The following is a 14,583-nucleotide window of genomic DNA, read 5'->3' on the forward strand; positions in this document are numbered from 1 at the left end:
TACATATATCTCCAGTAAATAGTTATCACCACAGGGAGAAATTTTGGCTATAGTGTTGTGGGTAATTTAGATTAAGACTTCACAGGATGAATATGGATCACGGTGGTTTTTGAAAGTATTTTTTGTTGTTGTTGTTGTTACCCAGGATTGAACTCCAGACCTTGGGCTTGCGAGGCAGGCACCGGAACCACTGAGCTAAATCCCCAGCCCTGAAAGTATTTTCTTTGAAGGTGATGCTCTTTTATGTCCTTCCTCAAAAAAAATATGATTTTTTTTAATTAGGGGGAATTTGTGGCCTGTCTCCTGTCCCTGTTACGACAAATGACAGATAGACATTATCAACAACTTCTTGATAGTTTTAATACAAAGGAAGAACTAAGGGTAAGTGACATTTTAAATTGCTTCCTTTAATGTATGTTGTTTTTGTTTCTCTTGATCTTACTTGTTACTTTTCAGATAGTTCCTTATCAATTGTTGTATCTCTTTGAATTAAATTCTAACCTATTTTCTCAGCTTTGTCCACAGATCTGTATTTGTTCTGTAAGATTTCTGTACTTGAGCAAAGCAATTAACCCTTCTTTTGGAGAAGGACATAGGATTTGAAACATCTATCATAAAAGCTCAACAAACTAGAAACAATGACAGGGTGAAGGAGTAAAAAAGCAAATAGGCTAACTCTGGCTAAGTGTACCTAGAGCTATTGGCTTAATATAAGGGCAGATATATAACCACATTGGCTGATTTCATCCTTTTAAAACTTTTGTAGCTTTGACTGCAACTTTCTGGCTAGAAAAGCAGAGTTGTATTTGACATTTGTTATCAGCTATCATCTTAAGCGATATGCTGTGCTAGTCTGGCAGGCTGATATTAAGTAGAAAATAAGAATGCCAGGTTTATAAAAATTCAATATTTGCTGAAATTTGGAGAATTGTAATGGCTCCTTTATGGTATCACTAAAAGCTTAGAAGTTGATTATCCTCAGTCAGAGGAATGACCTGTCATCTGTTCTTAATTACTTTTATTTCTCTTTCATCTCTTCAGCTTTCCAAACACCTTGCATATGTAAACCATCATATGGGGAGAATTGTTTAAATGCTGCATAGTGGAGAATTATAGGACAAGTATAGTTATACTGTTTTGCTTTAGGGGAAGATCTGTAGATATTTTGTGTAGATAGTGCATAGGGTCATTTACTGTCTTTTAAGCGCCTGAAAGATACTGTATGATCTCAGAAGAATTGTTTTGTTACCTTGGAGCAGTTGATAATCTGAGGTATATAAAACAAAAAATGATTTGGGGCAAATACAATCTTTCTATCATTAACTATTGGCATATGGTATCATGTTTTTCTTTCTGATGTTCAGTCTTGAGTTTAGGATTAAAAATACATAAAAGGCCTTAGAACTTACTCACTCTGAATATGAAAATCTGTGCATAAAAAAGAAGATAATTTTGCAGGTTGCTTTCATCAGAAATTGACTAACACAGTTAAAGAGTAATTAGAATTTGCTTAAGAAGTCTATGACTTCATATTTCAAAACTTCCTATTAAAAGATTACATATTTTTATAGAGCCTGAGAATTAAAAAGTAGCAGAGAAGCATAAATTAAGAGACTTGAACTAATTTAGGTATTGAATTTTATGTTTTAATATTCACATTGTCAATAAAGCCAGTGGAAATGATGAGTGAAGTGTTTTACATAGACTTTATTTCAGTCTTGCAACACGCCTTTTTCATAGAACATTTATTTCTCTCTTCAGAATTAGCTGGGCTTCCAGATGAGAATTGTTTGATGCTAAATACTTGGATCTGTCAGGAAATACAAATTGAGTACCTTCAGCATGGCCAGCACTGAGCAGGCCATGGATGCGACCAGGATGAGAAACAGGAAGACTCCCCAAGGAAGGTTTCAGCTGAGAATTGAGAGAGCTGAGAATTGCTCCTATTAAAATGTCTCTTGGCCTGGGGGTGTAGCCCAGTGGTTAGTGCTTGTCTACCAAGCATGGGACCCTGAGTTTGATTCCAGCACTACAAAAAATAAATAAAATAAAATGTCATTTCAGTGCTTTCACTGACGTAGCACATCCTCTACCCCATCTTTATAACACTAGAGTTGGGGGTTTGTTTTACTTATTTATGTGTTTCCCGTAACCCTCAACCACTAAGTTATAAATTCCTTGATGTCTGAGGCTTTGACTAGTTCATTGCTCTATTGTCACGCCTTGGAGTACGCCTAGCATACCATAGGCTCTCAAGAAATATTTATTGCTTATTTGAGAGAATACAGAGTTTAAAAGAAAAGAATTGTAGAACATAAGACTCTGTGAATGGACACAGACTTTATTTTGAGGATATTTGGAAGCTGTTGGGAGCTTTAAAGAAGGAAAGATAATGTTCATATTTGATGGTCATACTATTGAAAATAGATTACATGAGGTCAAAAACCAGGCAGAACTCTATGAAGAATTTTATGTGGTAATGTAAGCTATAAGTAACTGTGGACTGAAATAGAGATGATCATAGTGGTAGATTCTGGAGACATGTAGGAAGTTGAATTAGCAGGACTCAGTGATTGATTATATTAGAAAATATAAAGGAGAGGGAAGAATTGAAAACCACTCCTGGGGTCTTTAACAGCTAGGTGAATGTTGATGCTATTCATTGAATAGTACATAAAAGGAATAGATGTGCAGGTTTGAGAGAAAAGGTAAATTAAGTTTTAGCCTGAGATTGATCACTTCAAGGATATCCAAATGAAAATGTTTAGTAAACAGTGTCTGAAGTTCAGGAGACAGACCTGGTCTGCAAGTGTAGGTTTGGAAACTGTTAGACCAGGAATAACGGTCAACATGATAGGAGTGAATGTGAACATGGAAGGAAAGTGTAGAGTGAAAGAGGCCTACTACATAGATTCCTAAGGAGAAAGGAGGGAACAGTACCTGCTGCTTTAAGGTAAGGTCTTGATGTGACCTCATGAAGAGACCCATTAATATCATTAGGGAACCTGATGAGTAACATTAGTACAGTGGTGAGTATGGAAGGCATATAGTCATGCATTAAGGAATACAAAAACAAATAGATAAAATAGGATATGTATGTCAGTTTTCCCATTGCTGGGATAAAACAACTGACACAACATAAAGGAGTTTTATTTTGGCTCACAGTTTCAGGAGGTTCAGTCCATCGCTGGCAGGGACCAAGGTAGAAACAACATGGTGGAAGGCCCTGTCCAAGGAAAGCTGCTCACATCATAGTAGGCAGAAATCACAGCAAGAGAAGGGAGGAGCTAGGGACAAGAATACACCATTCCAGCTCACAACCATAGTGATTCAACTCCAACCAAGCCCCACCTCCTAACAACACATTCAACTACTGAACTCATCAGTGGATGAATCCAATGATGAGTACAGTGCCCCCATGATCCAATCACCTTCCAAACACATGAGACTCTTGGGGGACATTTTAGATCTAACCCATAACAAAATAGATGTAAGAATGTATAACATTTCAAGAAGAACAGGATAAAGTGGCTACTGAAGATAACTTTAGATGTCAGAGGGATATTTATGATGAAGGAGACTTAAGCATGTTTAAATATTAATGATTAGAGCGGGTGGAGAAGAGAAGCTAAAGATACACGAGACAGATGTTAACCCACAAGGTCAGGTTTCTCAGAAAGAAAAGGAGAAGAAAGAATCAGTCTTGACTGGGAGGAAGCTCACCATTCTGAGTGTAAGACTAGAGTGGAAGTAAGTGCCATAAATAGGGTCATCTGATTTTAATCTGTGTATTAAAAGTTCAGATGTTACCTTTTAATAAGTTTTTCCTGGGCCCAGTTTTTTAGTTTTGGTTATGTTCCTCACAGATATATTACAGTATTTTTCAAAGATAATAATATTGGCCCATAATCCTTAGTACTGAATGTATTTTGGAAATCAGAATTTTTCCAACTCCAGAAAGATAATATGGTTCATACACTGTATATTATAGTAAAATACTTGCCATAGTATCTACAGTGAAACAGAATACTCACTCTAGGAAGAAGAGAGACTACAAATAGTTCAGGTCAAAGTTTGCTGCCAAATGGATAATAAGACAAAAAAAATTATAGAGCCATTTTGGATTTTGGTGGTTCAGTAATGAAACTGAGGACCCTAACGCTAAACATTTTATATAGAATTTAATATGTACCAGGGACTCTTCTGAACAACTGATTAATATTAGCTCCTTTACCTCTCAAAAGGACCCCATGAAGCAAGGCTCCATTATTGTATTATAGATGTCAGTTATGTGATTCATCATTTATTAAGCATGTTGACTAGATATTGGGGATATCAAGGCTAAACAATCTTTTATTAACCACATCTAAATAATGAGGTTACAAGTGTATGTGCAAGATACAAACAACAATGATAATGGTCAACACTTCCCCAACAACCATAAGGTAGATGTGCTGCTGAACACTTCTGTGGTATCATTCACAGTTCATCCCCTGCCATGAAGACTGATTGATGCTATTATTATCCCAAGTAATTGAGAAAGTTAGGAATTCTGTTAACATCCTGAGCTCTTCACTCAGAGCTAGTTGTAGAGACATCCAAGAAAGGCCAAATTAGTAGAGGGAGAGTTTTGAGGATTTTTTGATACCTACATTTAGGTTAGAAATTAAATAAATAAGGGAATTATCAATAAGGTACAAATTAATATAGTGATATTTAATGGGAAAATACAGTTGATATTAGGATCAGACACCAAAAACCTCACATAACTATCATGTTTTTAAAAAAATAAGTCAAAAGTATACATCCTGTTTGTAGTCTGTTTTACCAGTGCTATAATGGGATACTTGAGACTGGGTACTTTATAAAGATTTGTAAGGAAAAGAAGTATACTTTGGGAAGTCCAAAAGCACGGGGCCAGAATCTGCTTGTCCTCTAGCCAAGGGCCTCACGCTGCTGCAGTTCATAGGGGAAGGCGGAAGTGCAAGTGGGCATGCGCAAAAGAGAGCGCACTCAAGTGGTCGCCTTGCTTTATAACAGTCCACTAGAAAACAAGCCGGGTTTCACTTCTGAGAGAAGGATATTAAGCCGTTTTTGAATGCTCTGCCTCTGTGACCCAACTACCTTTCATGAAGCTTCCTTCTTATTAAGGCCGCTTTGAAGAATTACGGTTCTAACACACGGATTTTGGTGGAAGTTACTCAAGCCCTAACTTAGGTTTCCCACCCCACTCACGTCCCAGTCCCCAGAGGTAGCTATTGTTAATGCCTGGGGTTGTTTCCTTCTCAACTACCCTCTGTGCTGTCTACAGCCACACTTTTTAAAACAGTGTGATTATACAGTTCATATTGTTCTGCACTTTTTTCCACGTGGCAGTGTCTCTTGGATATTACATATTCTGGTATCTCATTTTTTCTGAATCTTATTAAAAGGATGGTCCATGGTTTAACCATTCTCCGTGTGATGAGCATTCAGGATACTTCTGATTTTTGCCCCTAAAAAGATTTTTGCAGTAAACCTATGTATGTGAAGATCTCTATGGACTCACCTTATTGTTGTAGAATAAATGCTTGGAACTAGAATTATTGGGTTAGAGGATATATGCATTTTAAGTTTTAATTGATCCTGACAAATTGTGCTTAAAGATTTATATTTTTTGTTGCTTTTTATCCTCAACATCACTGCTTTTTCCTTTATTCTTTGCAGTTCAAAGAAAGATCTGTCAGCATTTTCCAGTGGTTCACTAAATCAAAATAAATTTTAAAAGTGTAAAGTTCCCACATACCTACTAAGATGAATGGTATTTTAACTCCATTCGTGCTTGAAGAAGCCGGATGCCTGTAGGGTCACTGTGAAGTGGCTGCTGGCTTTTTGAACAGTGAGCTCTTTCTTCTCCTTGGCCCTTGGGTACTGGTGTGTGAGTGGCGTGAGTCACGGTATCAGAACACAAGTGTGTAGGAGTGAAGACCTGAGGGCCGGCACTCTGTTTAATTTTTCCTTCCGTAGAACATTACATTATTTTAAAATGAACAAAAGGCAACGCTAGGTAGCGATTAAGTATTTTTTCTCCTTCCGTCGTCAGTAATGTTTTATTATACACCCACCTTATTCTGGGGGCTAAAATTTGTCCATATCCTTGGTATTTTATATATATTCAGCATGAGACTCCTGTTCTTTGTTGATTATGACTTTTCATATAGAACCCTGGGGAATCTTGCCATAAGCATGAGATTATACAAATTCTGGGAAGTACAGCTTTTTCATGAACCTTCAGAAAATCATATCTGATTAAGGGTTAATTCACCTTTCAAACTCTGACCACTTGCCATTGTCTTCAGGGAAAAGCCCAGTCTTTGTCACCTTGTTGCTATCCTCAGTCCATTCAGCCATGTTATCCTCCAGCCCCTTCCCGACATCCTTCACTCCAGCCTCTTAAAACCACTTGTGTATTCCTAACAAACCATATATATGATTTTTAGTTCTTGGGAATAATGTTTTCCATCAGAAATGCCTATTCTACCATAACTTCATTTTCAGATGTGTAATGCTATTAATCTCTTAGCTAATTTCTGCTTGTGCTACAAAATCCAGGTAGGATATCCCTTTCTTGATGAAGCCTTCACAGGTTACAGTCCACCTTCTCTGATATCACACAACAATACACTTTGGTTATTTGCTATTTCTTGTATTTTCTACAACTGTGGGCTCCTTACGAGTAGGGAGCATGTCTTTGGTAAGCACAGAACCTAGAAATCAAAATCTTTGTTGCATGAATGAGCCCTTTTAATAAAATTTCGCCTGTTTCCACAAAGCCATATTTTACTATATAATATTTTGACCTACTGTCTTTAATACATGATTGAATAAAAATAATTATATCAGTCAAGATTGAAGACCATTTTGAAATTATTTCCCAAAATATACTTAAGGATTCAATTTATTTTTTATTTTTAATTTTTTTGGGTACTGGGGATCAAACTCAGAACCTTGTGCTTGCGAGGCAGGCGGCAGCACCACTGAGCTAAATCCCCAGCCCTAAAGATTCAATTTTAAAACTAGAGATTTTTAATATGATAATAATTACTAATTCTCTTTACTTGACTTCAAACCCCATATCAAGGGTATTAGATGTTTGAATTTTATGGCACATTTAAAAAATAACAGCTGAGTGTACTCTAAATCGTAAGTGAAAGAAATGTTTCCAGAAGGCTCTCTTCTGTTGATTGCTCTTGATCTGCCTGCCTGCATCATAATGCTTTATTTTCTGGACTCATCTTTCATTGTCTAACAGTTCCTCTTTCTGTGTTTTACCAACTCGGTTTCATAAACCTGATTTCTCTCTTGTGCCAATTTCATATCATGGTGTCATGTGAACATGCAAAACCCTTTTTTATGTGATCCTCACATAAAACACCAGTTTGACCCTCTATACATCTGCATAAAACCCCTCCATGTCTCCATATTGCCCATATGGTAAATTTCCAAACTCCTTACCATGGAATAGTATAAGGGGTTTTTATTAGCTTTGATTCATCCCTTTTCACTTATCATTTATTTCTTTGAGCTTTCTTTGTCTTTGTCCTCATTAGTCTTTTATTTTTCCCTAATCATCTTTCATCCCATGTCTTCCCCACCCCCTTGCAGTGCAGGCCTCCCTTTGCTCCCTCTGGCAGTGTTGTCCCTCTGCCTGAACCCCAGACTGATCTGTGATCCTAAAGTGTGCATACACCCATGCGGCTAGTGGATTCACACTCATCCCTTCCCCCCAAGCCATGAGCTCCATGAAAACAACAAAGCACTGCACTTGCCTGCTGTGGTGTGTCTTGTCACGGGCACTCCACACGTATTTGCTGTACAAATAAATAAAGAAATGTTTTCTGCCTTACCTGGTATCCCCAGCATCCAGCACAGTGCCTGGCACATAGTAAAGCACTCAGTATTTGTAAATGAATAAATGTCTTTGATAATTTCAAAAATCATAGCAACCACTCCTGCTTTTTTGTTTGTTTTATTATAGGGCTTTTTGTTGTTTTGGATGATTTCACAAGAATTTTCTTGCTTGAACCTCTTGTGTTACAGAGAAGCTAATTCTCCAAAGTACCACCTCCTTTTCTCTTTTTTATTTTGAATCCTGATTTGAAGAATAAGTCACCATATTGAAGTACATAAACAACAGAAAACTGGCCCCAAACTGTCAATCTTAAAATAGTGGCATGGAAACACTTTGTTCAGTTGTGCTGTCCAAAGGGACTGTTATAGCCATGGATGTGTTCTTTTTGTACTATAGGAAGAATCTGTGAATTAGATGTGCAAATAATTGTATCTATCTAAGCAAAAGCACATACTTAGTGAAATAATCAGAGTTGAAAAGTACATAAAGGACAGACAAGGAAATAACACAGTGTTTGGGGGAGGAAGGTGATATTATGAATGTAGCATTCAGGTCTTACTAGTTACTTCTTAATATTGGAACAGAGTGGGAATTGAAGCATAATAGATAGTTGACAAATACTTGCTGAACTAAATTGTATGTAAGTATCACATTGGAAAGTATTTGTTTTATTCCAGTGTGATCCAGGAAAACATTATCTTCTAGTTTAGAAATAAGAAAAATGGGAAAGTACAATATAAATAGGTAAATGATCTATTGATTTTTTTTTTAATTTCCTCTGACTGCAAGAGACCTTAAAGCCCTCATCTTTTCCAAGTATGAATTCAGTTCCAAATAAGTTAAATAAGTTGCAGAGGTCACTGAGCTATTGAATTGCAGAGCCAGAATTAAAATCTAGATTTTTCTGACTCTCAGTATAACGTTGTTGTTGTATTTTTTGTTTGTTTGGCTCCATAAATGCCAATAAACATAAATAGATAACTTAGAAGACTGGACTGAAAAGTTTTCTTGGGTGAAATAAAAATTTATGTCAATATAGGCATGTGTACAATGTCACATGCTGGCATGGCCTTGTATTTTGTGAGATAAATGGGAATAGGAAAAGGAGATGGCACAGAAACAATTTATCTGTCCCTGGCTTCTACATCTGGAATAACATTTTCTTTGTCCCCAGCACTGGAAAAGAACAGCCAAAGTTGCTGGCCCGTTCAGTCGATGTGGCCTCCTATAGCCAATTTTTTCAGCCAATTTGTACCTGACATCACATTCCCACCCCAGCCCATCCTATAAAAACATACAGCACCACTAAGCATGCTACCTCTAGTGTCTGGTGCTGGTAAAAGTTGTGAGGCAGGAAGATGAAACTTCAGTATTTTAGAATTTACTTAAAATGCTAATTGTAGACTGAAAAAACAAACCACCTTCTGCTTTCATGATTTTTCTTTTAATATCTATTTAAGCAAATACTACAAGTTAGGAAACCTTTCGAGGTAAATGCAAACTCAGTTTTTGCAGAGCTTATATGTATTTATTTCTGAGAAATTCCAAATGGATCAACTGAAAAGCCATTAGAATAACTTTTAGAAACACAGGGCATGTAGCAATTTTAGTTATGCTAATGATCTACTATCTCAAGGGATGGCTAGAATGTAAAGCGTTTTCTCAGTGGGGCAGGGATGTGAGTCTTGAACCCAGGACCTCATGCATGCTAAGCACTTGCTCTAGCATCCCCAGCCCCCAGATGATCTGACTGGCAGTGGAGTATATTTGGGAAACTACTTCTGGTGATTTTGGAGACATGGCCATTTAAAGGCAGATGACCTAGTGGGAATGTTTCCATATGGCACCTACTACATATCCATGTATGATGTTGACGCCAAAGAAGCTGAAATAAAGTCTTGTCAAAATATTTATGAGCTTGATCGAAGCTGTTGGAATGTTTAAAAAAAAGAAAAAACAAAAAACTACCACATGGTTCTCAATTTTTAGATTCTTTGTATCTTCTGTTTACATGAGTGACAATCATAATCTTATATTCAGGCAGTTTACACATTTAACATAATGTGTTGTTGAGTTTGATAAATGAAAATCTTCTGTTTTGAGTTTTTTTAATTTGGTAAGCAACAATATACTGTTACCTTCCATCAGATTGTTCGAAAAATGTATTTCCCTAGAGTCATTTAAGGCTATGAAGAAATCTTTAGGTTTTTAATTACTGAATCTAAAGAAAAAGCCAGATGAGCCACTCCCTTTTAGAGTAGGGAAACTTCCATTTCACTTACTACCTGTGGTCTGTTGTCTCCTTGTTTTCACTTTAAGTATTGTGTCCCTCAGGATTTGGGGCCTTATCTCTTACAGTGTTTAAAGAAGTGATAGTTCTATATGTGGCAATAGCTTCTTGTCAAGAGTGTTTTATGCTCTCTCCTCAAAAATGTTAACAGAAATACCATTTGTTAGTTAGATTCACCTATTTCACAATGTATACACTTGAAAATATTAAATGGCACAGGATGAAAACATACAATGTTATCTGTCAAGTTAAAACCAATAAATGCAGAAAGAAAGAGACAGACAGACAAAGAAAAGAAAGGGAAGGGAGTACTGTTTCCAATCAATCAATTTAAAAATCTGACCTCAGTAAATACTGCTTCCCTCTAATGTTGTGTCCCTGAGGAGAACTTGGCAGTCATAGCTAGTAAGCACTCATCCCTGGGCTGAGTTTAGCACATAGCCTGATTGCAATTTATTCTGCATACCATACATGGGGAGACTCACTCAGATTCTGTAAGTCTACACACATCTTCTTAATATTGTGTTGCAAGAACATCTAAGAAACAGATTTTTGTATAAGATGTTTTTGGATGAACATGCCTCACTGAATTTTGACACCCACTTAACTGAATCAGGACAATTTATTGTTCCCTTGGGTTGAAAAGTTCTGATATTTAGGACACCGTGATAAAAAGAAAAGGAATGTATCTGCCTGCTAATCATCCAAGTTTCCATTTTGTTTCCACATTCTAAATTTTTAGAACTTATAAAGAGAAGTAAAGTTATTTCCACTGTGCCTGAGGAAGTAAAGAAAAAGGGAATACTTGGGTGGGTTGCAAGCCTGTGCCTTTGGGTGCTGGAAATGGAAAAGGTGACAATTCCTTTTCCTGGGTAGATTATTAAAGTAAGGTTCCTGCCATCTCTGTAATTGCTTTGGAAATGGTAACAAGATTACTGTTACTGTCTGTCTGTCTCTGTGTGTGTATATTGATAGTTATATTAAGTCAGTAAAATGATCTGTTTCCTCCTTGTCCAAGGATTTCCTGCTGCAGATATTTACTGTGTTCCGAATATTGATACGCCCAGAGATGTTTCCAAAGGACTGGACTGTGATGCGCTTGGTTGCTAACAAGTAAGACATTTTAGTTGATGATAGTTGCAGCTCAATGTATAGGGGAAGTACAGAATGAATTTTTTAGTTTCATCTCAAGTTTGAAACCTCAAGTCATAGAGGTCCTTTCTTTTGCCTCTGAATTAACTTTTCTGTCTTTTTTTTTTCTGTCTTTTTTGAAAAATTTCTTTTGTCTCAAATTATTATTTGTTTTGAATGTATTGACATTGTTCAAAACTCGAACAATATAACCAGGTATGCATTGAGAAATGCCATTCCTACCTACTCTCTCCACCTCCTGCTCTAGCCTATAGCAGTAGTAATCATTTTTGTTGTTTGCCACATAATCTTCCACTACCTCTTCATGCAGACTTCAGCAGGCCATTCCGCTTTCACTTAAAAATCCTGGAGACAGAAAGCCCCTCATTCCCTTATGCTTTTGTGTTTCTTCTTCACCTGAATAATATTCCCATGGATGGGTGCACCATGGTTTATTTAACGAGTCCCCTGTTGCTGGACAGTCAAATCATTTCTCATCTTTTTAAATCTTTTTAACTCAACACAGTTTATTAAGCATCTATTATGTGCTGAGCCCTGGGACTACAATATGAGCCTTGAGTTCAACACTTGAAAACTGGAGTTCATTTTATTCATCCAAATAATATGGTCAAGAAGGGGCTGAAAATAGTGCTCTGTGGAAAGTGCAAAACTAGATACAGATATTTTAAAACTTATTGATAGAAAGTTCATATTTGAATCTCTGGGAGTTGATAAAATTAGCTTCTATAAGCCTGTCCAGCAAAAGAATTGGAATGCTATGAGGACAGTATTTGAAGGAAGGGAGCCAGGAAGGGAGATGGGGGTGCAGTCAGAATGGCAGGCAGCGTTCCCGCAGGGACAGTGTCATAGACTTGTCTGTTTCCTCAGCCTTCTCTGCCCCTCTTCTTGGGATATGAAATGAAGATGGAATATTTTAGAAAACCCAGCTGCTCCTCTCTCCCAAACTCATTATTTACCCCATGTCATTAACATCTTCACTTTCCAAGCCCACGCTCGCTTCTCTTCCCCACCGCCTCTCCAAATGCCGCCATCCTCACGGGCAGGGTGAAGGTTAGATTCTCATCTCTCCATAGACCAAGGTCACCATATGCCTTCCCCAGATGCCCAGGTGTGAAGGTGGCGAGAGTCCCAGGAATGCAGGATTCAGTTTTGATGAGACATTTTAATATGGCTTCTGCTGCAGCATTCATTTATAGACTTAGAGGTGTGAAAGTGATGTGTTAAAAACTTTGTGAAGTAACAAATAGTATAATATGGCATATTGTATTTTACATAAGTACAGAAGCAGCTTTTCCATTTTGAAGCCTAATTGAGACTAGAAAAATAGTTTTGTTTAGAATTTAGCATATATTATTTGATATCTGTGAGGAGAATCAAATATATATTCCTCTGAATGTCTGCATGCTCCAGATTGAAGTTGGAGCTTTTACTCATGTACCTGCCCTTTTTACCAGTGATCAAATACTCTGGGTGCCTAGAGAGGGCTGTGAGGTGACCCAGGCATCCCAGTGGGAAGGGGCCCAGGCTGCTGAGGTCTTTGTCACGTAACATCAGCCTTTGGTCATTCTGCCTGTCCTCCATGCACAGGACATGTTGGCTTCAATTAGAATTTTCAGTGGCAGAGATTCATACTGAAAGTAAATTTAACATTTTCTTCCTTAGGCACAAAGGCTCTGCTTGAGCTTGGTGAAAACCATGACAACAGTGTGGCCTTTCAATATTAAATACTGTCTTTGTCTGCCCGCCTGCAAATCCCTACTCCATTTATGAACACTTTGATGGTCACATGAGCAGAGAACAGGCAAAGAAGTATAGATCCTGCTTTTGAATAAATGTATAGTGTTTGAGATTTCATCTATAGTGTTAACCAAATAGAAACATGATTTTGTTAGAGATGAGCTCTGTAATATATTTAAACAGAAAATTTCTCCCACAGCAAAGCCAATAAATGGGCTACTAGCCTTTGCTCTGTGCAGTCATGTCATTCCATTGCCACCCAACTGAGCGCTGATAGCAGTCTGTCTCTGCTCGTCCACTGGCAGTGACTGGTAGCTGCAAGTCCAGCCTCATTCGTGGACAGGACTCCCCAGATGGGACACTTGGCCAAGTTGGAACAGACTTCCTGCTATGTACTTGCCTCTCCTTTCCTTCCCTTCCCTCCTCTCTCCTCTCCTGTTAATGCCTGGCCAATTTTCCATTCAATTTTTGGAAGCATAGGAGACGTGTCATGCTTTATAAATGCTATGGAATAGTCCAGAAATGAGCATTTGGTATTTTGTCTTTACCTGCAAAAATTATTAACCTGTCTCATATTGATAGAAAAGTAGATTTCTGAAAGATTTTTTTTTAAAAAAATTTTAAGTATGTTAAAGAGCATACACTGAAAAGAAAGCATTCCCACATTGCCAGTCTGTGTAGAAGTTGCAGGATTTAGGTCTGTCTCTGAAGTTGAGCACCTTTTCTTTCATAACATTAATATTCTTGGATAAACATGTAGCGGGGTCTCTTCAAAGAGGCATTTTAAGCCAAACTCCTGTGTTATTAACCCATCTGTGTATTTCCAATGTGTCCCGTTGATAGCAGCTAGCTGAGAGGTCACTATAGCTCTACCCTAGAATGCAGGTGGTTAGCCATCCCTCAAAAGATGTTCTTTTATGTCTTGGTCCTTTGTTCTTCTGTTTTCAAGTAGATGAAATGCTTTTAGCTTTCATCCATGATGGTCCTATCTCAAATCTTGACGCTTTCCTACTTTACATGAAGTCCTACTAAAAGCTGTGACCAGATTCCTAGTGATTTCTGTGGGTTTTGTGTATTTCTACCTGAGTGTTGATGTTTTGTAACACAGCAAACGTAGCCAGTTTAAATTCCCAAGACATTTCCTCTCTTGCTTGCTTGCTTCAAAGCTGCTTAGACCTATTGCAGGCTCCCGGTAGATGCTTCTGAGGGGGGAAGAGCTGAATCTGAGAAAGAAGGAACAGAAGGAAGATGAAAATTAAGTACCAAAAATACAGGACAATTTGAGAGAAGCTTCTCTCCACCCCCTTCCCATACACATTGTTAAAAAAAAAAAGTACAAAAATAAAATTACAGCTTTACATATTTCCAAGGAGATAAATCTTATAGCACACTTGTCTACTTAGGTAAGCAAAAACTTCCTATCCCTTCACTTGAAATTTCAGCTTCCCATTTTGTTTGTCCCATTTTGATTATTCAACAGACCTAAATCCTTGTATGCATGTTGGCCTCAAAT

The 14,583-nt window shown here is 37.5% G+C and overlaps 1 protein-coding gene across 6 annotated transcripts in view; it reads left to right on the plus strand.

The window, feature by feature from the left end:
- Nucleotides 1-14,583, plus strand: part of Dock4 (dedicator of cytokinesis 4) — a 445,644-nt gene that overhangs the window by 357,118 nt on the left and 73,943 nt on the right. For all 6 annotated transcript variants that reach the window (XM_087206716.1, XM_004839630.4, XM_004839627.4 and 3 more), the window contains exons 26-27: nt 283-381; nt 11,200-11,294. In XM_087206716.1, the coding sequence (XP_087062842.1) occupies nt 283-381; nt 11,200-11,294 (194 nt within the window). The remainder of the gene's footprint in view (nt 1-282; nt 382-11,199; nt 11,295-14,583) is intronic.

This window comes from Heterocephalus glaber, unplaced genomic scaffold, assembly GCF_053883595.1.
Source record: "Heterocephalus glaber isolate CG9 unplaced genomic scaffold, H.glaber_assembly_v1.0 deba00000676, whole genome shotgun sequence".
Lineage (NCBI taxonomy): Eukaryota > Metazoa > Chordata > Mammalia > Rodentia > Bathyergidae > Heterocephalus > Heterocephalus glaber.